At 37.7% G+C, this 21,603-nt stretch overlaps 1 protein-coding gene across 1 annotated transcript in view; it reads left to right on the top strand.

Moving 5' to 3' along the window:
• klhl20 (kelch-like family member 20) overlaps nucleotides 1–16,980 on the top strand; it is a 37,759-nt gene extending 20,779 nt beyond the window's left edge. The window contains exon 14 of the mRNA XM_044367250.1: nucleotides 16,303–16,980. Coding sequence (XP_044223185.1) covers nucleotides 16,303–16,348 — 46 coding nt within the window. The 3' untranslated portion in view covers nucleotides 16,349–16,980. The remainder of the gene's footprint in view (nucleotides 1–16,302) is intronic.
• The last annotated feature ends 4,623 nt before the right edge of the window (nucleotides 16,981–21,603 follow it).

Consider the following 21,603-nt stretch of genomic DNA (forward strand, 5'->3'; position numbering starts at 1 on the left):
GCCAGTATGAACAGGAGGAATGATTACAGCGAGGAAAACCTCTTTCACTGTTCATATGGACACCTGACTGGGAGGCAGCCATGTTGTGTCCCAGTAGAACACATAAAGCTTAATTGTATCAAAATTAGTTTTCCCTAAAAAACAAGTTTCCCTTTAATAAGTCCTTACTTCAGTTTAACACCAGATTACAAAATATCTTCAAGGTCTAGATTGTTTTCATACTGCTGCCCTCCAAAGAGTAATGAAACTTCTAAAAGAATTTAAAGAAAAAAAAAAAAATCTAAGCTTGCAGAGAATGAAGAACTCGCATATCACAGTGATATGCTTGATAATAACAATACTTTTGGGGCTTAAAGTACCCATTACTGAAGACACATGGGTGAACCACAGGTAAAGTTTCCTTGCAGCCTGCTGGATTAACTATTCTTATTTTGAGCACAAAAAAAGTGTTTGTAGCCTGTAAGACTGAGAGACATTCAGTGTCATGAATTCGAGCACGTCTATTCAGCTCATACACTTCCACATAAAGTCACTGCAGCTGACAAATTTCCTCCCAGTTCAGACAAATGAATGTATGGCCCAGCAAATACAGTGAATTGTGTTTGACATCAATTTGAGCATTTTATGCAGCACAGTACATGGTTTTGCCTACAATACCCATAATATGATGATACTGTACATGATACTAATATTAGAAACATTCTGATGATATCAACCATATCACCTCGCCCTTTTTGAGAAATGTACTGGTGACATACTGAACAACTAATAGTGACTGTTAAACCTTCACCACAGAAAAAGATTGGTGATGTCATGTTAGGAATAGGCGTTGAATTAATAAAATAAAAAGTACTTACCATTATTATTGTTATTATTACCACAGTTTGAGGGTTGTTTAACTGCTTGACAGACTTTATATGATGTGGAATTTTATTTAAAAGGTCTGAATGAATATATGCATATTTTTCTCTGTACTCTAGTCAATGATTTGAAATGAGTGAGGCTGAAAAATCACGTAAACCAATCAGGATTTTTCAACAATTTTCTAATGACAGTTGTGAAGTTGTTTCTTATGTATCAAGGCCAAAAACTAATTTTCAGGGGCTTTAATAAACCATCAAAAGGTTTAGTGGAACTTAGTTTTAATAAGGCACCCTTCATGAAAGATTTATAAGTTGTAAGTAATGGCTTATTGTAAGCACTTTCTAGTAAACCTGTCACCTGTTAAAGTGATTTTTCACAACCCAGCAACCCAAAAGTTGTTAAGGTCTCATTACTGATCTGCAAAGCTTTACTAAATAATGTATTAACCATAAATAAAGCCATTAGTCACAACTTAAACACTTTATAAATGCCATATTATTTATAATGCCTTTATATGCACCTTATTAGAGAGTGTTACCTCTTAATTGTGTGGCTGTTACTGTCTATTCTGACACAGATTTGTTTGGGTTTTACAGCCAAAGTAATTAATGCTGCAAGTCATCCCAACATATTTGAAAAAAAAGAAATGAGGCTCCCACAAGAGGCTCTCAAACAAAATTCCAATTGTGCAGTGCTTGGCTTGAGTGCAAGCAGTGAAGAATTAAAGGTCAATAGGCTTTCTATATATGCTCCGCTCTGCTGTGTACCAAATCCCAGCACAACTAAGGATGGACAAACACAGCCACAAACACAGTCAGAAGAAGAGAGAGAGACCTACTGTTCGTGCATGTCTGCCCCTCTCTCTCTCTCCTTGTGTTTCAGCACCACTCCTCTTTCTGTCTCCCCTTCTCGTTCTCCTTTTACTGTCTCATAAATGTGCTGAGCCAATAGCTGCAGGCGAATCTTTACTGAGCAATCACCTGCTTACTGTGTCTGTCCCAGAAGACACACCCTTACTCTAAAATATACACTAAAGCATGAAAACTTTGCTCTGGGCAAGAGTCCAAACAATTTGAAATGCACTTATCTTAGATTGTGGCTCAGCTGGAGCTAGCTTCTGCTTCCAGTATGTATATGGGATATATTTAATATGTTGTGTCGCTGGGGTTTTTTACAGCATCTCGTTGGCAGTTAGAACTTAAACACTGAGCCAGAAGTACGACCTTCTGCCCACTCTGTCCTGTTATTGAGCAGCTCCTCCATAGAGAAAACATTGGAACAGAAGATGTGCAGTTAAGAGGGGGAAGGTTATGTTGATCTGGCTTTTTATATACAATACTATATTATATCTGCAAGTATTAGATTGGACCTAACAAGTATGAGATGCAGCATCACAAGTGTCCTCTGACTTTGCAGTGTTTGCAGAAGCTACTCAGAAGAGCAGCAGAATTAGGATCTGTTCCAAAGTTTGTACTAAAGTGAATTTATGCACAAATACTGAGATCTTTTTTTTTTTAACCTTTTATTTAATCAGGGAAGTTTTCACTGAGAGGAAGCCTCTCTTTGGCAGATCACATTCACACAGTAACAGACATTCACACCTGGAAGCTGCCCAGTACAACCACAGTCTGATCTGCTGGCCACTGAGAAGCTCCACTGGAGCAGTTTCTCACTTTCCCCACCCAGATTTATCTGACGACTGACAACCTTCCAGTCGAAAGCTCATTTCTCCAACCTTTAGACCACCACTGCCCGTGCATTCATTCTGCATCATGCATTTAGTTGTGTAAGATATGGGATTAGTATTAGTATTGAGATTAGTATACAGTTTTGAGTGTGTTTATTAAAAACAGAACTAAATGGAGAATGTCTTTCTGTCATTCAATTGATCATTCAACTGTCATGAAATTTGAATTTCACTTTGTGGGTAAAATGACACATTCAGAACCACTGCACGGCCAAAAAGGTGCACTTCTTTGTTTAGAAACAATATGTATAAATGTCTTTAAAGAAGCAGCCTTTTCACCACTCAGATGTTTTTGTTTTTAAAGCATATTGTTTTATTGGTGTATAAAATTGTCCCACACCCCTCCAATTTCATCAGATGGGGGGACAATGATATAGTATGATGTGGTTTGTTGTAAGATTCCATGTTGGTTTTCCTCCTGTCGTCCCCAATTTTTTGAGTCACCAGCCGCCACTGCTGTACAGTATGAACATATTAACCTTAGTCTCATTTATTGTTATTTTTGAGGACCTATACATAAGCATACTGTAGCAAGGCATAGTAATTGAATAACATTGTGAAGACATTATCATGGTAAAAAGTCAAATCAGAGTTGGACTATGCTCTTTTATTAGATGAGGTCCTGGGGTACTCTCCCGCACAGCTCCTCATCCTCAAAAACACCATGAAGGTCACTGAATGATGAGTGTTGATTATCATGATGAGAGGCTGATTAAGCAGTCGACTTTCCTAATGATTTAGAGACGGCCTGCTGCAAATTGGTCTGGGTCAACGTTGATGATAAGAGGAACTCCCTCTGAGGAGTCCAATTGTAAATTAAAAAATTTGCATGGAGCTGTTGGACACTAAAAAAATAGTGGATGTTATTAATAAAGCTTGAGAAACCCCCTGATTAAGCTGAGAGTTCAAACTGTTGCTTTTAAGACTTTCTCTCTGTATTTAAAGCAGAATGAATTTTAGGAACATTGATTTAACACTTTAGACATTTTCCTTTTGCTATAAAGCAAAAACTAAATGAAACAATCACAAAAAAATAACATCTTCAGACAAGGAAAACAATGACAGGACAGTGACTCATCTCTTAACACGTACACTTGAGGGTTTATTATCAAAGAACTGAAAGCTACAATATGCAACTCTTTCACCTTGAGGCACTCTGCCAAAACTCTCACTCAGCTTGATGAACTGTCTACCTCGTAATGGTATCTCGTCTGAGGTACCTGGCAGAAATAAAGCTAACACAGATGTTAAAGAAGCAAAGAAAAGACTTTGTCTGCTGCAAATTTAAAGTGACATTCAGATCATTTGACCTCTCATTGTCATGTACTTGCTTTTAACTTGTGTGTGCATCACAGACCTTTTTCACAGCAGACAATTAAAGTAGGAAAAGCACAGGTATTAATAACAAAGGTTATGTTTGAAAGCCCTCATCAACTGCTTCCTACTGAACACTACCTGCCTACCACTGAATGACAGACAAACTGACAAAGTTAGCAACTAGCAGGTGAACATAGTGGAGCATTTAGCAGCTAAAGAGCCAGATATTTCCCTCAGGAATTGGCAGAGACCAAAAAAAAAAAAACCATGAATGTTCTTCAGGTGGCCAGAAACACGACACCAAATGACTGCTAATGCCTGCAGGATGTGTCTGCTGGATGTGTAAATAGCTAACACATTCGCCACTTACCACTTTATAAGGTGATAATATCTCAGATGTTGTGATTTCAGCTTATTTTGCTGTCCCCAAATGGCCAAAAAAAAAAAAAAAAATTAGGTAAAGCAACTTTAACATCACAAAAGCCTCCCTGAGTGTTGCAATGTTTAGTTCAATAAAGAGATATCAATTGGAAGTGTATGAGAATTTTTATTGAGGTAAGCAACAGAAAAAGACTTTGGCAGTGAAGCATCTTCATTTAGTGTAGGCTGATGTGAAGATTGGAGATAGGACAGGATCCCCCGGAGACTAGACTTTGGTGGTGGTGCAGTAAATCCAGCAGGTGGTTGATGGAAACTGGACATCCTGGAAATCATGGTGGTGATGGGCATCTAGAGACTGATTGGTTCGGGGCAGGTAGAAATAGTGAATTGTGAATGTATGGACTTTGACAGTGTGGGAACGGAGAAGTGATAAAGAGAATTAAAACAGGAAGAAATAGCAGAAATTCATCCAGGGAGGAATAAAGGCAGAACATGAGAGAAAAGCTCTTTCTTATTGAACTTTCACCAAAGCTTCATTTATATTTATGTTGAGTCTTGATGTAATCTGAAGTTCTCAAGGAAGATATTCCAGTAATAGCCAGGGATGATATATATATACTTAATATATACAGTATATATATACTTTTTAAGTGTTAAGTGAGAAAGTGTGCAGGCATTACTCTTTTGTCAGTGCTGATTTCCAATAGCGTTGCACCTACAGGGTAACTACGCTCCTCTAATCATAACAGTAGCATTAACAGGTCTTCACAGACGCCAGCTGTCAACACATGGGCCTACTGATAACTGTGTTATATCCCCAGCTTCTCTAGACATTTGGGGCTGATGAACAACAATGTGGACCACTCTAAACCACAGGGCTATGACTAAAAGAGCACTCACACACACCAGAAGGGCTTCTTGTAGTAAAGAGTAAAGAAACACAGAGCCAGCTAGTAGCTGTTCATGGTTGGTTATGGTTATGAAATTTGAAACAGACATTCATGGTTCCCAGAGGATTATTTTTAATGACTTGGTGACCGCTTGACTTTTCCTCACCAACATGTCCAATTTTTCACTTTTCCTGTGAACTATAAACATTTGCAAAATGATTGATGGTCCCCAGAGGATGAATCCTGCTGACTTTGGTATACTCTTCACCTTTCCTCAAGCACCATCATCAGGTCAAATTTTTTAATTTTTCCAATTTTTTCATTCACGACTAAAAGCTTCAAAACTAATGATATTTCCATCCACCTCAGCTGTTCTTAGTATTTAGTGCTAATTAGCGAATGTTAGCATGCTGACATGCTAAACTAAGATGAACAATGTAAACATTATATCTGCTAATCATGAGCATGTTAGCTTTTTCATTGTGAGCATGTTAGCATGACAACTTTAGCATTTCGCTCAAAGCACCACTGTACCTAAGTACAGCCCCATTTCTTTTGTTCCCATCTGACTTTGTACTGGCTATAATTTTCCTGCACTTCATGACCACAAAGTTTTGAATGAATTTCACAAGTTATACCTCTTTTATGAACAGAGGGGTCTCTGTGAGGATCTAGTTTTAACTTCTGTAATAGAGTGTTATTTCTTAGTTATGAGATGACTAACTGTGAGAGCTGCCCTGTTCAAAAAACATGAGAGTAAACAAAACACAGCTCAGTTTGGTTTTCAGCCCACAGAAAAATGTTTTCGTGCTGTGCACATAGAGGCATCTCAATATCCTGATTCCCAAAACAAAGTTTAATCATGTCTTTTTAAAAAGAATTGACTCTGCATTATCTACCATTTATTTTCCATTAAAGCTGAGGATATGGAAGCACATTCACTATTAGTACTCCAATCATAGACTCTGGCCCTGGTAAACAAATGATAAGGATCGACAATCAGTGAGACTACCCCCCCTCCCACACATCCATCGCCAACCACACAAAAGCTGGAGTACTGAATGTCTGAATGTATTAGAGATCTTTAATCAGCTGTCTCTCAGCAGGGATCCTGCTCTGTGGTTAGTAAAGTCCCTGAGATTCAGTATCTGGCTGAAAACTATTACAGTGTTTGGTGTGTAAATGATGGAAACTTTAACACAAGAAACACATTAAACTACAGTTGTGAATTAAAATAGAAAAACAAATTGGGATTTAACCCATTCATAATGAACTCAAAGAAAACAAGACATCCTATTTGCTGAGATTCTTTCCATCATTATAAGTAGTTGTAACTCATCAGAAATGACCATCTCAAGGTCATTGTGCTCTCTAACTTCATACCACTTTAATGCCACTAGAGGATAAGAAATTACATTAAGTACATCTGAGGTCTTTTCACTTAAATCCTCCAGCAGCAGAACTTAAAAGCACCCTTTGTCACTCACCATACAGCCCAGTTGAGAGATTTATGGTTATATACCTGCTGATGTATGTCAGAAGGACTGCAGTATCCTCTTCTACTGAGGTTACATATCTCAGCGATAATGAACAACTCTCGGATATATTCCAATATATCCGAGAGTTTCCATAGTTATGGTCATCTTTATGTCTTACACTTTGATCATCAAGCTGGAAATCACCTGCATGTATGTTTCTCTTAAGTGCTGAATGTGTTGATGCATCAATGACTCCGATTTTATGCTTTATTTATGATCTCTCAAGCACAACGATAGATAGCAATACACTAAAGAAACAATGTTTATACAAGCTGAGTTGCCAGTTTATTGGGTAGATAGCTGCTGTCAACAAAGTAACCATGTACACATTTATTCTCCAAAGAATCCAAAATAGGGTTTGTATTCAATCTATGGCGGGTCTGTAGTATTCGAGTCCAATCTCAAGACTCCCAAAGACTTACCTGTTCCACTATTGTCCTGAGCCATTTCATACTGTGCATGGTGTTCCACAAGGATCAATTCTTGGTCCAATGTTGTTCTCTCTGTGCATGTATTGCCACTTGCCCAAAATGTTCTACCTAGTTTAAAAAAATCTTTGGATTACTTTTGATCCCAACCTACAGTTGTTTTCTTTGACTTTTGCTTCTTTTCATGGCTCATACTTTGTGGTTATTATACTTAAAAAAAACCCAAACAAACAAAAATATATTAATTTATTTATTCATTTATAAATAACTCCTTGTTTAATATATTGTCTTCTCTCTCTTCAATCGCCCTCTTTCTCTTTTCTTCTTCCTGTGAAGCACTTTGAATCTTCTGTTTTGAAAGGTGATGTAAAAGTAAAGTGTGCTTTTACACACAAATGTATGGAAAGATGTCATACATTCATGGTCAACTTTTAAATTGATTTTGATGTAATTATATTTAATCTGAGTTGTGGTCGTGATTTTAGATGGGAATAGATGGACGATGCCACTTGTTGTGGGCTTGTTGAACGGACACTGTTTTGGTTTTTAGTGTCTTGGCTTGGTCTTGAGTCGGCTTGGACTCTTGACTCTTGTCTTGAGTCTGACTCAACCCTAAAATGCTCAGACTTGGATTTATCTTGGACTAGACCTCATTGACCTTGCCATTCAAAGTTGGCAAGTGCACTTTTTGGTTTTTTTTTTGGCACATCAGTATCTGTAGCCAAGTTGAGTTTTTCATTCCTGTGAGTTCAATAGTTTTGCGCAGCAGATCCAAAATGTAGAAAAACATTCTGCATCCATTAACATGTTCATGTGCAGTCCTCCCACATTTCTGTTTGCAAACAAACTGAGAAATGAAAGACTTGACATTTGAATACATATCGGGGGAGGAGTGACGGCACTCTGTCTCTTTAAGCTGCCACTAACACTGACTGACATACATGATTATATAACACCATATGCCATAGCACTGCACTTCAATCAATCACAACCATGACCACAGAAGAGAGCAGATTGGCTTTTATAATACCTATAATCTCATAATGTGTTCCTATACCTACGTTAACCGTCATACTGCTGCATTATGACTTACGAGGGAGCCCTCTAGCTCTGCACTGCACTTACAGCTTCAGCATTTGCCAATTTAGACTCTTAAGTGTTCCAGAGATCCCTGCAATAAAAGCCATGTTAATTGGCTCAACATGTTAGCAGTAATACTATACTTACAAAGGCAGCACTTGCCAAATTCTACAGACACTAAGCTCAAAGAAACCAGGCAAATAAATCACCATACATAGGTAAGAGGTACAACATGCGGAACTGTAAAAAATATAAAGTGCAGACTTTTCATTGGATATTTTTACTCCTACTCCTCCTTTTAATCCTGCTTATATTCAAGAAGTCAGACATTTTAGTAGTAGTAGTTATTTTAGTAGTTTTTTTTTAGAATTGACAAGAACTTGTTTTTTGGAAGATCTTTGGTGCTTATTGGATGAATGTTGAAAATACCACTAGGGTCTGGAAGCTATATTGCAAGAACACTGATGTAGGAGCATAGAGTTTTGCAATATATCTTCTGGCCACCAGTGGCAGCAATGAACTTGTCACCACATTCAGTAAGCAAGGAGGAAATTATGCTCCATCCTGGATTTGGGTTGTATTCATAGATGTATGAAGTGCAAGTTCTCCTGAACTACTGCTTGAGTTTACCTTCTGTTCATATTTCCAACTTAACATTTATTAGTTTAGAACTAAAAGCATGCTAAGTGTTACAGTTCAAGTTTTTTTTACATTTGTTTTTAAGAAATGAGAAAGCTAGCATGGGGTGTCTAGGTGTAGTCTGAAAAGGTGGGTTTCAGCCTGTAGTGTAGTATGGCAGCACTCTGCTGTACTGAGTTCAGTGGGAGGTCATTCCACCACTGTAGGGCCTGTAGGGCTAGAACAGAGATAATCAATGAGTAGGTGTGTGTTTAACGGTTTTAAGGCACAACGTGAAGCCGTAGAACCACCCGACACAAAGCAAACCTCAGGTGTCATTAAGCATAACTGCAGAGTATGTCTCCAAATCTGTTTTCTTTTGTTTTTGGTAAAGAGAGTTTCTCAGTATATTAACTGCCCATTTTGTTGCCTTTTTTGTATTAATCTCATCTCTTCCTCTGTTATTTTAAGCTCTTCAGGTGTTACTTCCTTGTACTGTTTTTCTATTGGTTCCTTTTTTTGTCTTCTCCATTTCTTTTTCCTCTGCTGCACCCCATTTTTCAAAACTTCATAAGCTTTGACAGCTGTGCTCTTTAATGTTGCTATGGTTACAGGTCGGATAGCAGATGAATTTAGAGCAGTGATTAAAGTTAGGCTGAACTATGTGTGCAATACATGTTTTAATGCACACTTGCCGGCCAATCAGAAAAGAGTATTCCCCCAGACCATGGTAAAAGATGTGATATTAACATGATCCTTCCTGCTAGTTACTAGGACCTAGCACAAAACTGCCTCCATTAAGGCCTGCTTAGCAGAAAAAATAAAACTACATCAAATGTAATAATTCAAATGTACAGAAATAATTCCACTTGAATGGATTTGAAAAAAAATCCGACTGCTAGTGACTAAAATCCTAGTAAAGAGGACAACTAAAGTGTATTGCTGGATCACTCTTGCAGAAAGTGTTTGCTGTCTTTCACTAGGATCTTTAATACAGAGATCCTGCATTATAGCCGTAAAGAAGATCCGTCATTAAACTGCCTTTGGTTTTTTACACTGAATCAAACAAAGCCGGCATAATGCTGCCCCCGTGTGTGCTTTTACATAGCATGCCGGTGTGACGTCTAACACAGTGTCCCACCATGCCGGCTGTCCCTTTTACACAGACGTCGATCTGGCTCTGTGACTACCTCCATAGTCGGCTTATTGGCAGAGCAACTCTGCCCACCAACTCCGTGTCCGTACCTTTTATACAGAACAGCGAGGCGGAATAAAGGCGCGGCAATTCTGCCTTGAATGGGCTGTATAAAAGGGGCTACTGTGTTGTATACCAAAAATGTAAGCTCAGACGTTTGGACAAATACTACATCCACACTGAACCAGCATGAATAAGCAGAACAAAAGAGTAATAACATTTAAAATATATACATATTTCACTCATTAGGATGAATAATAATATAAACTGAAAAGCCTAATCAGTGTGGTTGAAGATCTTAACCAAAACAGCATGAAAACATGCAGTGTTCAACTGTGTTTTTTAGATTTGGCTAGCTTAGTGTGGATGTAGCTTACACGCTAACAAACGAGTTAACAAGCTCGCTATTAATACTAGTAACTTGGAGTAGAAGTCTTAACTTATCTGCTAGAGGTTGCTTTTCTTTACCAGGAAGGTTTCATGAATAAGTGATGAAAACCGACAACGGAAATAATTAAAATTTCAACCCTTGGTGAGTGCTACTGCATAGGAGGAGGCTGAGGGTAGGGAAGGCTAATATTTGACCAACTATCATACTTAACCATGGAGGACAATGTTATTATGTGCATTACAGCAATTCTATGCACTGACTACAAACAGTAACAGACAGATAATAATGCAACACAATAAAGGTTGGCTGAAATGCGACAAAGTGCATGGGACACAGATTGAGTGAATAAGTCATGATGTAAAGCAAGTGACTTAAATGTCCACTTAGGTTACGTTTCCGCCCTACTGAAGCATGGACGGATTACCATGACCACGGGCCCTGGGCACAAACGTGCCACGGACCCCTACCTACACACGCAAATAGTACATGTGCAATGTGTGTACCCTCCTCAAGCACACAGAGTTTGGTCTCACAATAACACAGGGCAACCCACAACCACACAGCATGTATTACTTTGAAATTATATTCGTTATTTTGACATGTTTACTGCCATTTTAGGCCAGTTTCGTTGTATACATGCCATGTACAGCACAGTATATACATCTTTAGGAGTCAAAACACACACACCTTAATTTAAATAAAACCATCAACAAAAAAACATTAAAGAATACATAAATGAACATCAAATGTAGTACAGAGTCACAGCTATGACCACACAAAACCACAGTGAAAAGTACCCAACCTATCGGCTTTCCTCTGGCCTTCTTTGAAGAGAAGTCATTGATCAAGTCGTCAAAGTCCAACTCCCAGAGTTCCAATTCAATGACCATGAGTGACAGCATGTTCAGGCGTCTCTGTCATCCTTGTCTTTAGTTCATTTTTAATCCTGGACATTTGCGTAAAGGACCGTTCCCTTGCAGTTACTGACAGGAAGTCTTCCTGTGAACTTGGGCTAGCAGTACAGGCAATAGCATCCAGGTCATCCCGAGGAGGCAGCGCTGTAGCACTGGCATTGCTGCGAACAGTAACACCATTACCTTCCACTTGTTTTTTGGTGAAAAATGTTGAATTAGAGGGTATTAGTAGATCAAACAGTAGAAACAGTAGATCAGTGTGGTGCGATGAGAAGACTACACTCTTCACATTACTACTTGAAACAAACAGAAATATCATAATTCCATTATGTATTCTACGTTATTTTTTACTGTTTGAGGTTTGACTGGCGCTTGTTTAATTATGTCATCTTTTTCATCCCAGGTCTTCTGCATTTCAATTGCACCCGCCTGGAGAATTAGCACCACCTACTGCTTATCTTGAAAAACCAACTCCTAATAGTCGCATAACAGTCAAAATAATAGATACTTTTATAAATGCACAGAGGCGCCTCTAATAGGTAGTATGTATGACATCTACCTAGTCTGAGTTCTTTGAATTAGTATATGAGTTGAGTATTTTTATGTACCTTTTTTATATATGTAGCCTATTTTTTAAAAAAATCTGTGTATTATAAAAACCTGTTTATATTTACTTCAGTAATGTTCCTTACAGTGGCATTCAAAACACCTTCTGTTAGTTATATTAATACATTTTGAGATTGAAAGCTCACTCTTGACTTTCTACCACAAGGTGCATTTAATAGCTTTTCTGGAGCTTTCGCTTATGTCACACAATCTTCCTCAACAAAGGAGAAAAATGGAAATTTGAACAAATACAATTCCAAGATATTCCACTTTTTGTATTTCTCCATTTCTTGAAGAAGATTGAGTGATTGAAGCTCCAGTGAAGCTACTAAATGGCCATTGGGGTATATTGTCAACTAATATATGAATCTTTTTTTTAGTGATGAATGGGTTATGAGGACTTTTGTAAAACTTGACCCAATCTGTTTGTATGGCTATATGTGAGCTCTAACTGTGACATCAGATCAAGTCCCTGTGGTCCACATTTCAGTTTTGTCACATTCACCTGTCAAAATGTGAACCATATATCACACTGTTCACAGATTGTGCCTTTAGAGTACTCAGAATAACACAAGCATCCCCACTCTTCAAATTGGAACAGACATTTAAAAGGGGCATCAGTGCAAAAAGCAAAAGCTGCTATATACTGTAACAACCAAGCAAATGATGCATTCACACTGACATTCACCAAGAAGATGAAAGCTTTCATCATAGCATATTACAACACTGCCAAAACATATTTTTGTCTTAAATAGAAAATAGAAGTAGAAGATTTAGAGCACTAAATCTTGCTGATACAACCAGAAATAGAGTTGATTGTCAAGATTCACTCAAACTGAGGAATATATTGTCAAACAGTATGTTAATTGCAGTAATTTGGAAAACTTACATAATATTAGGCAGAAGAGAAACTTTAAAGACCTGGGGGAGAAGCTTTCTGTGTTCTTCTTTAATCAGAACTGCTTGCAATAATATGAACAATCACTTTAACCTCAACCGATATTCTTTGAGCTCACAAGATCTTTCTCAAGTTCATTGTCACTGGAGTACTGCCACTTCTTCTGGATGGAGTCTCCTAAAGATTCTCCTAAAAAGTGCTAGAATTGAACATCAGTCAAAGATACAGTAAGGCAGTAGTGGAAAGTGTTCTATTTAGTAAAGATGTACTGTAAATGCAATATTATCTCACTTAGATAAAGTATGATGTTCACCGTTCCTGACAACAAACCTTGTGGATTGACCTTGTGGATTGTTGCTGTTGGTTCTGAGAATGTTTTTCTCAGAACCTAAAGTCTACTGGTTTGAAAGTATTTAGAAATTACATGACATTTAAAGCCACAGTGAATCAGCCGCTCCTGCTTGTGTTTAAGATTACAGACACATTATCAGCCAAACAAGCAAAAACAGTCTATTTTAAGATCATTGTCCTTGAAAATTCTAGTGATGTGTGTCGATGTAGCCTTGCTTGTCTGGTTGTCATCTTCATAAATGCGCTACATGCCTGTTTAATTCTCTCAGCTGGTTAAAAGCAAAGGTAGCTGGACCACATTTTCATTTCCTTTGTCATGTGTCAAGTCCAATACAGAGTGACTAGATGGTTTTTAAATCTTTTAGTACCCCTTCCTGTGCCTACTGGTCTAAAACGCACTCTGTAATCCTGCTGACTTTAGTCCTGCCACAAGAGATTTTCTTCGCAAGTTTGGAGTTGGGAAGAATGTTTGGTAGGGTCTTGTCTGTATTCCATCTGAGATACTGTCAAATAAAATGGTAAACTTGTCTTCCTTCCCAAGCAACAAGCAGTGTTTCTAGAGATGAGTGCAGATGCAGGAACAGTTTCCACTGACAACGAAAAACTTTGAAGAGGACATAACATCCACATTTCCAGGTCTATATTTATATTCTGGGGCTCTCCTGGAATATCTTTGCAGTACTTATTTGCAAAAAACTTATTTATCTTATACTGACCCTTTATGCAGCCCCTCAGTTTAGCCTGTCCCTTTAAAGCCCCTCTCCCGATGAGCCCACTTTGTTCCAATTGGTTAGTTTCTCTTCTGCTGACTCCAGAGGCCACATAAACAAACAACAGTAGGCGGATTTCACTTCTTTTTCTCCTTCTTTGCTTGAAATGTCAACTTCTCAAATACTGAAAATGATTTTTTATTTTTGATTTTAATTGAATTTTGAATTTTTTAATTGAATGATTGTAGACCTTGGGAACTTGTTGTGAGATGTGAATTTGATAATGCAGTTATTATTTAAATCAGTTCTACCAAGAGCAACCTGTCTGACATTTGCAAAAATCTCTGTCTCATCTCGTTTTACAGGACAAACTACATACCTGCTTGCTTTCCCCTTTGTCTTAGACCCATGTACTGTATGTACTGTTTTTTTCAACTGATTGATTAAAAGTTGAGTCTGTAAAGTTTCCTAAAATACAGACAAATGACAATCACAAGTTCCTAGAGCCCAAGATGATGATCCCAATTTACAGAAAGAGAGAAAAGAAACAAATTCTCACATTTGAGAAGCCGGAAACTGAATTTTAAATAAATGACTGTAATTAATTAAACAATGACAATGACATGGACAGTCAAACAATGAAAATTGTTGTTGATTAGTCTTCTGCTGATCAACTAATTGATCAATCCACTAATATTTAAGCTCTTGATTACATTAGATTTGTAAGAGAAAATAACAAGTGGGACTAATTCAGATCCCTAAAATGCTGTTTAAATGTATATTAAACATATATATTTTTAATCAAAATCTCTTGGTTCCTCTGTGTTGAATTCTGGAGAAAAAAAATAGAGAAAGAGTGCTCAATTTTTTGTGGAGTAGTTATAAAAGGATGGAAAACACTGCAGTGACAATTGGCTGAGAACTGTAGGAGGAATAAAAGAATACCTCAGTCAGCTGACTCAAAGGAAAGAAGATAAAACACTATTGAAATTGAAAATATAATGAAATTTATGTATGAATTGGGTGAAGTGACACATTTGCTTTTCTAAACAGTGTAGGAGAAAATAGTAGATTTCACATTTCCTCTCCAGCATCCTCACCAATCACATGAAACATCAGTAAATATTATTTACTGTAAAACCATTTTTCCATTTTTCCAAGATTGCCAAATAAATTGTGCAGGAGCTTTTGAGCATATACAGAGGAAGGTACAGAATATCTTTACTGAGAACAGAGTATAGGAAAGATTCAGTTTGAGCTTTTTAGTTCATAGGAGCACAGATATTTTCAGTGTGATGACTTAAACTGAAGTCAACTGAAACTGAGAAATGGACCCAATTTGTCTAAAAAGTAGAGCTGCTGATAAAAAGATTTTTGCCAGGTTTTGTTGTACATGTCTCGTTGATGTGTCTGTTCTGGCGCTATGCCTGGCATTCTGAAGATCAACTTGCATCCAGGCTAAACTTGCTCAGTCACTTCTATTGAACAGGACTGTAATACTAATAGGGCTGTCGCTGAAAGCTGCAATAGCCTTTTTGTCCAAAGCAGAAATCCCTGCAGGTCCTGCCACTGTAAATCATATCTGCTCCATGAGAGTGTTTCTGTGCAGGGACTGTTAACCTTGGTGTGAATAAGCTGCTGAATGTGAGATATCTCACCATGTAGTGACTAAAGGCCAATGTATGCACACAGCCTATAATAAGTTTGATGTGAGAAACGTTCTGTTCTCACTTGTTATCGCTGACTGCCATTAGCACATGTAAGCTGCTAAGAGCAACTTAATGCAAAAGCAGGTTAAAAGACAGGTTGGATTGATTGAGAGTTGTGCATAACATAGTCTGACGTGAATAGAAAGATTTATTTATATAAACATAGTTCACACAGATTATACTTATGGATGTGTATTGTTACTGTATATGTTCCTCAGCCTGCGCTCCGCTGCTGCCATTTATAATCTTTTCCACAGGGGACATCATGGAAAAATGATAAAACACTTCAACTCTGTCAAAGTTTCTGATTCCATTTTCACTTTACATGATCTTTTATCAGTTTGTGAACTTTGGGCATTTTAAACTCATTCCATGTTCAACTGGGATTAACATGTCCTTGAAAACTGCAAGGCCTTGAATGAACTTTAACAATGTAGAATATTCAACTACTCTAATTGATATTTGAGAGATCTAAAAAAATTTTAAAAATCTGATAATACTCTATAACAGCCAATATTATTTTGTCTTTTTCACATAAACACAAATTAATGACCTCAAATATATGTTTGTCATTTATGTACTGGCGTTTCTTATTACTTATAGGCAAATAAGCTAATATCAGCCGGTCTAGCTCTATTTATTTTGTACTCTTTTATTCCTTTCAGGCAGAGCCAACCAACTAGGGGCCCCGGGGCTGTGGGCCCAAGGTGAACCTCCCTCCAGTTTCTCCCAATCTGTCTATTGTGTATGTATTAGTAAGTGACCAGTAATCAGTCTGTGGTAACCTGATTAAGCAGTTTAATTTTACATAAAAAAGGCCTTAAAACTAGATTTACCTTAGGCCCCTCTACAAGCCAGAGCTCAAGTCTCAGGTAATAAGTCCAAGTCTCAGGTAATGAGCTCCAGGTACTTGACAGGTGTGGGAAACAATCAGGAGTCAAAAATGCTTTTGCACTCTGAAAGATGTCTCGGAAATCTCCCTCTTTTTAAAAAAAATTAAATTACATGGTTGAGCACAAAGACAGACGTTTTGCTTCTTCAGAGTGAACAAACCATATTGCACCTCAGGGATTTCTACCTACTCACTGAGACCAATGCAGGTGGTAATAACACAGCTGTTGCCTCAAGGCTCCATATGATTGCAATTCACATTGGGATATATGTAGTAGTATTAGCAGAAAGGACTGTAGCTACTATTTAGGACACTGAGGTCATGTCTTCTGTATAGTTTTCTGTGAATTTGGAGGTTTCAGTATTTTACTGGCTTCTGCTTGTTACCTCTTATTACAGGTTATGGTCTTGCTGAGTTTTGAGAAATTCAGTGAAAGAACTATTCATCCTTCTCAGATTGTTTCATTTGAAAGAAGAAATATTCACTATTTCACAGGAAAAAAACAAAGCAATTACAAAAAATAAACCTAATTTTGTGTGATAAACCTTTTACTTTCTTATTTCTTTACTCACCTCATGACCCTTCAGCCTTTTTCTTGGGACCCATTGGAAGGACACAACCCCTAGGTTGGGAACCAATGTCTTAAAGCATCAAAATTGATCCCTTTGAAAGCAACCATTCTTCACAACGAGTGCCTTCATTTTTTATAACTGAATATGTTTTACTGCAAATATGTGACATGTGATTGCAGGGATTTCAGTTCTGATGGATTTTTTTCAATTTCATGTCTTTTACTTCTTCTAACTAAGCAAAGAATCCTCAATATCAATCAAAATCTTTTAGACAGTGTTGTTATCAGTATGACCAGGTGGGGGCAGCATTGCTCCACAGCATTTTAAGGCCCTCTCTGTTTTGCTGTGGCCCTTATCTGGGACAGGGTGACATTAAGGGAAGCAGTTAAAGGTTAAATACTTTTCTCAAGGGTGCTCCACACAGTCCCTCACCATACGGTAAAATCCTCACACAAGAAGCTGCAACCTGCAGCTCATAGATCGCCATTTTACAACGCCACAACAGCCGGACTGCTGCAATTCAGCTTTAGGGCTGTACTGTATGCTAATCACCTGGCTCAGACTCATCTGTAATTATTTTTGCGATGTTGAATGGAGAAAGATGTGATGTTTTTTGGGGGGGAGGATTAAGGAATTTTAAGGCTTAGAGACATAGCATGCCTGTTCATTTCTCAGCGTAGTTCCTCTGGTGAACCACCGCCTCAACAATATTCCATGCTCACCGCAGTGTAACAGAACCTCCTCAGCTATCACAACACTGCTAATTAAAAAGAGATATTAAATGCACAGGATCTCATAGTCTTCAGATCTACAGTCAGTATGAATGAACCACAGAGAAACATCTCCCATGTGTTTAATCTCATGTTGTGAGGATAAAAATGTTAAACTGCACTTCAAATGGTTTTACAGATTCAGCCAGCAGAATGTTTCTGTCAGCATCCACATTCTTGTAATGTTGCACAAGATAGACGATTCTGCAAAAATGTATTTCCGCAGCTTCAGTCAGTTAAAAATATGGGTTAGTGTTTACAGTCTGCAAACAGTTACAATGCAGTGCTTTTAGAGACACGATTCAGACTCTCAAGATCTCATTGATGCGTGGGTGTATTAAAAAGCACAGATTGGACAGGTGTTCCAAGGACGCTGCATATGCTGAAAGAGTTTTTTAATTCTTCACATTGATAAGCTCATTGCACAAGCTTATTATAGGGCGTGTCCACCACAGGAACTTTCCCAGGGGGGTCAAGAAGATTTGGAGGACCTCAGGAACTTTATGTGTTTCAAATAGAGAAATCAGGGATTAAACTTTGTTCCACTCCAATAATTCCAGGTGGCAAAAAAGTTTCTTCCCCAGGGGTTCAGGAGGTATCGGGGCAGAGCTTGCAAAGTGTCATTCAGTCACTCATGAAATAAGGAAAAACTGGGTGATTCTAGTATCAATATTTGGATGAGGGGGGGACATTTCTTTTACTTTTTATTTATGTAAAAAAAAAAGTTATGCTTTGCTGCTGGGCTTCCTAATTACTTTTAAAAAAAACAGCGAGGAACGAGAGAGAGTGGTGATGACAGAACAAAGGAATGAAACTTTACATACCTGTAGTTTTATTGCAGTTACCCAGTAAAACAGAAATACTGTAAATAACCAGCAAACAGCAAGTCATCCACTGAAGTTTTACCTCTGCATGTATTTTTTGCATCCACTCATTCCATCCACTGAAACATCAGTCACAACCACAACATAGAGCAACATGACTCTACATTGTCTTGTGACAACTGAGCTTCAATGGCAGCTTATGTTTTTAATCTGTCTAAGTTTTTGAAGGTTTTAATCGTTTTTTATTGCCAGTGAGTGAACGGGCTGACTGCCTGGGAGTGAGAGATGCTTTGCTGAAACACAGTGCAAAACGCAATTTAAGAGATCTTTTATGTAATTATGAGAAGTGTGAGCGAGAAAAAAGACATCACCTGCAATAGTCTCATGCCACAAGCATGTGAGCACCAGGATGTTGACTACAGCTTATGTAATGGCTACAGATGTCACTAATGAGAGGGAATTTCTGATTCCTACATATAGAGCCATTACATGTAATTTGCCTAATCTTCATGGATCTTCAGATGTTATAGAAATACAAACAGGAATGCCCAAAAAGACCTTTTAGTTTCTAGTTTACTTCCTGAGCTTAGTTTCAGTGTTTTCAAATTTCCTGATGTACGATAGGTGGAGATTTAACACTGCACCACCCAAGCGCCTAAGATCTCTTTAAAAATACCCGAGAGATAAAAGACAAACATACTTATACTAAATTGTGATAATTTTTAAACATCTTGTGTGAAACTCATTAATATGAATGTAAGTGTGCAAATTTAAAACTAACACCCACAGTGACAGACAGAGCACATTTTTGGAGAGGAAATCCCCTATAAATATCAAGTATTTACTGGAAATAACTTTAAGACAGATGCAGTGGGACTTTTTTTTAAATTTCCCAGGGTGGCTGGGACAAGAGTGTTAACTTTCATACTTTGTGGGAAATGGGTGTTGGGGGTGGAGCAGCTCGTTATTCTGGTCTTGTTACTGAGGCAGCATCAAGGCTGTGCAACCATACTTAGTGATACCAGCTGTTGGGCCTACAAGCATGCGACGTTCACTCACTCCCTCTCTCTCTCTCTGTGTCTGCCTCTCCCTCAGATGTTCCTATTAAGGAAGAGAAAAAAAACCCTGACAGCAGGAGCAGCCAACCTTTCTTCTGCTTTAAACCATGGGTGTCACTTGGGTTTGGTGAATGGTATGCACTTACCTAACCTTACCATGAGCAAGCTGAAATTTGAACTTTTCATTGTTATAATGGAGAGAGCAAAGACAGAGCTGACATGACTCGGGCCATATGTAGAAAAATAATAGTAATATCAGAAGAGAATTCGACACCAATGTCCCCTTTAAAATGACAAGGCAGGTCTAATAATTTATCACTCTGACCCAATATCACATCCTGTCAGCCATCACTCATCCCTTACAGCCAGAGATGCAGTTCATATGTGCTGTTTGGACATTTTAAAGGAAAATGTGACAAGATGCAGGGACTATATGAGTTTAAAGAGCTGAAATGCAAAAAGATATACAATACCAGTCAAAGGTTTGGACACACTTTCTCAGAAGTGCGTGTAACATATAATACCTTTGTAACCAGTGGCCAGGGCTAGCTAATGATATTATTCTTCCTCATTCTATCAGTGACATGCATCCTGTCTAAAGCAAATACCCTAAGTTAAATTTTGGAATTACTTTAGAACTTAATTTTAAAATTTGTTTGATATTGAATATACAACTACGATGCAATCCAACCTACCATTTAACATGATTTCCCACACAGCATATATTTGTAGATAATCTCAAATGTTTCCCCATTCAAATAACTAGTGCGGTGCCTGTTCAAAATGTGCCTGTTCGGAACAGGCCAATTGCTTATTATTTCTCAAGAACCACACATATATATGTATCAATTGACAATCAAATCAATTAAAACAAGAAGGATTCAATTAATTCAATGGTTTTAATCCAGACCGAGACTTCCCCAGTGAGACTTTCTTGTCTTTTTTAAGGTTAGCACACAATCCCAATCTCTGGCAATAGGCCCTTTTCACATTCTGTTTCTAAATGCTTCTGCATTGAGAAACTGGTGCATTACAACTTCCTGTTGCCAGCTATGGCCTTCACTGAATCGCTCTAAGTTGTTCCATTATATATCTAGTACTAATAACCATTACATTTTTTTCTTTTTGTTGGATTGCTTTGTCAATAACTTGCAAAAAGAAACTTGCCACAGGAAGTTTCAATGCACAGGTCTAGTTGTTACCATGACAATGTGAAAAGGGCCTATTGTGACTCCCTATTCATAATACCATTTGACTAAGGACAGTATTTAATTACACACCATGCCAGTGGTGTGTAAGCTGCAGCTTAACATAACATTAACAATACATTAATTTTTAATGTTGATGAATGAATGAATGAAATGTTATTATTGTGTCATGCATACAACTGTATGCCCAGCCTGCAAGGGCTTACAAGACACCATAAATTCCAACAAACCTGGACCAGAGTACAACATGTATATTGAAAAAAATAAATAAATAAAAATAAATAAATACAAAAAATCTTTCACCTTCAAATCTAGAGACCATCATTAGATAGTACAGACATTCTAATTTACTATCAGAAGCTTACCATATATTACTGAAAAGTCTAAGTAAATACTAATTAAACAGTCTATCTTGCCTTCTTTTCCAAGCTTTTGAAATAAAGTTAGCAAACTTAAATACATCAAAATTTAACAGCCATTCCAGTTTTTGCTCATCTGAACTCCAAAATATTTCAGGGTTTAGTCAAGCAATTTCATGAAACAGTAGCTCTCTTAAATCATCATAATTTGTACAGTACAATAGAAAATGGGACTCATTTTCCACTTCACCCAAATCACAGTTCTCACACAGAATTTGGAATG

The sequence above is a fragment of the Thunnus albacares genome, chromosome 12, assembly GCF_914725855.1.
Source record: "Thunnus albacares chromosome 12, fThuAlb1.1, whole genome shotgun sequence".
Taxonomy (NCBI): Eukaryota; Metazoa; Chordata; class Actinopteri; order Scombriformes; family Scombridae; genus Thunnus; species Thunnus albacares.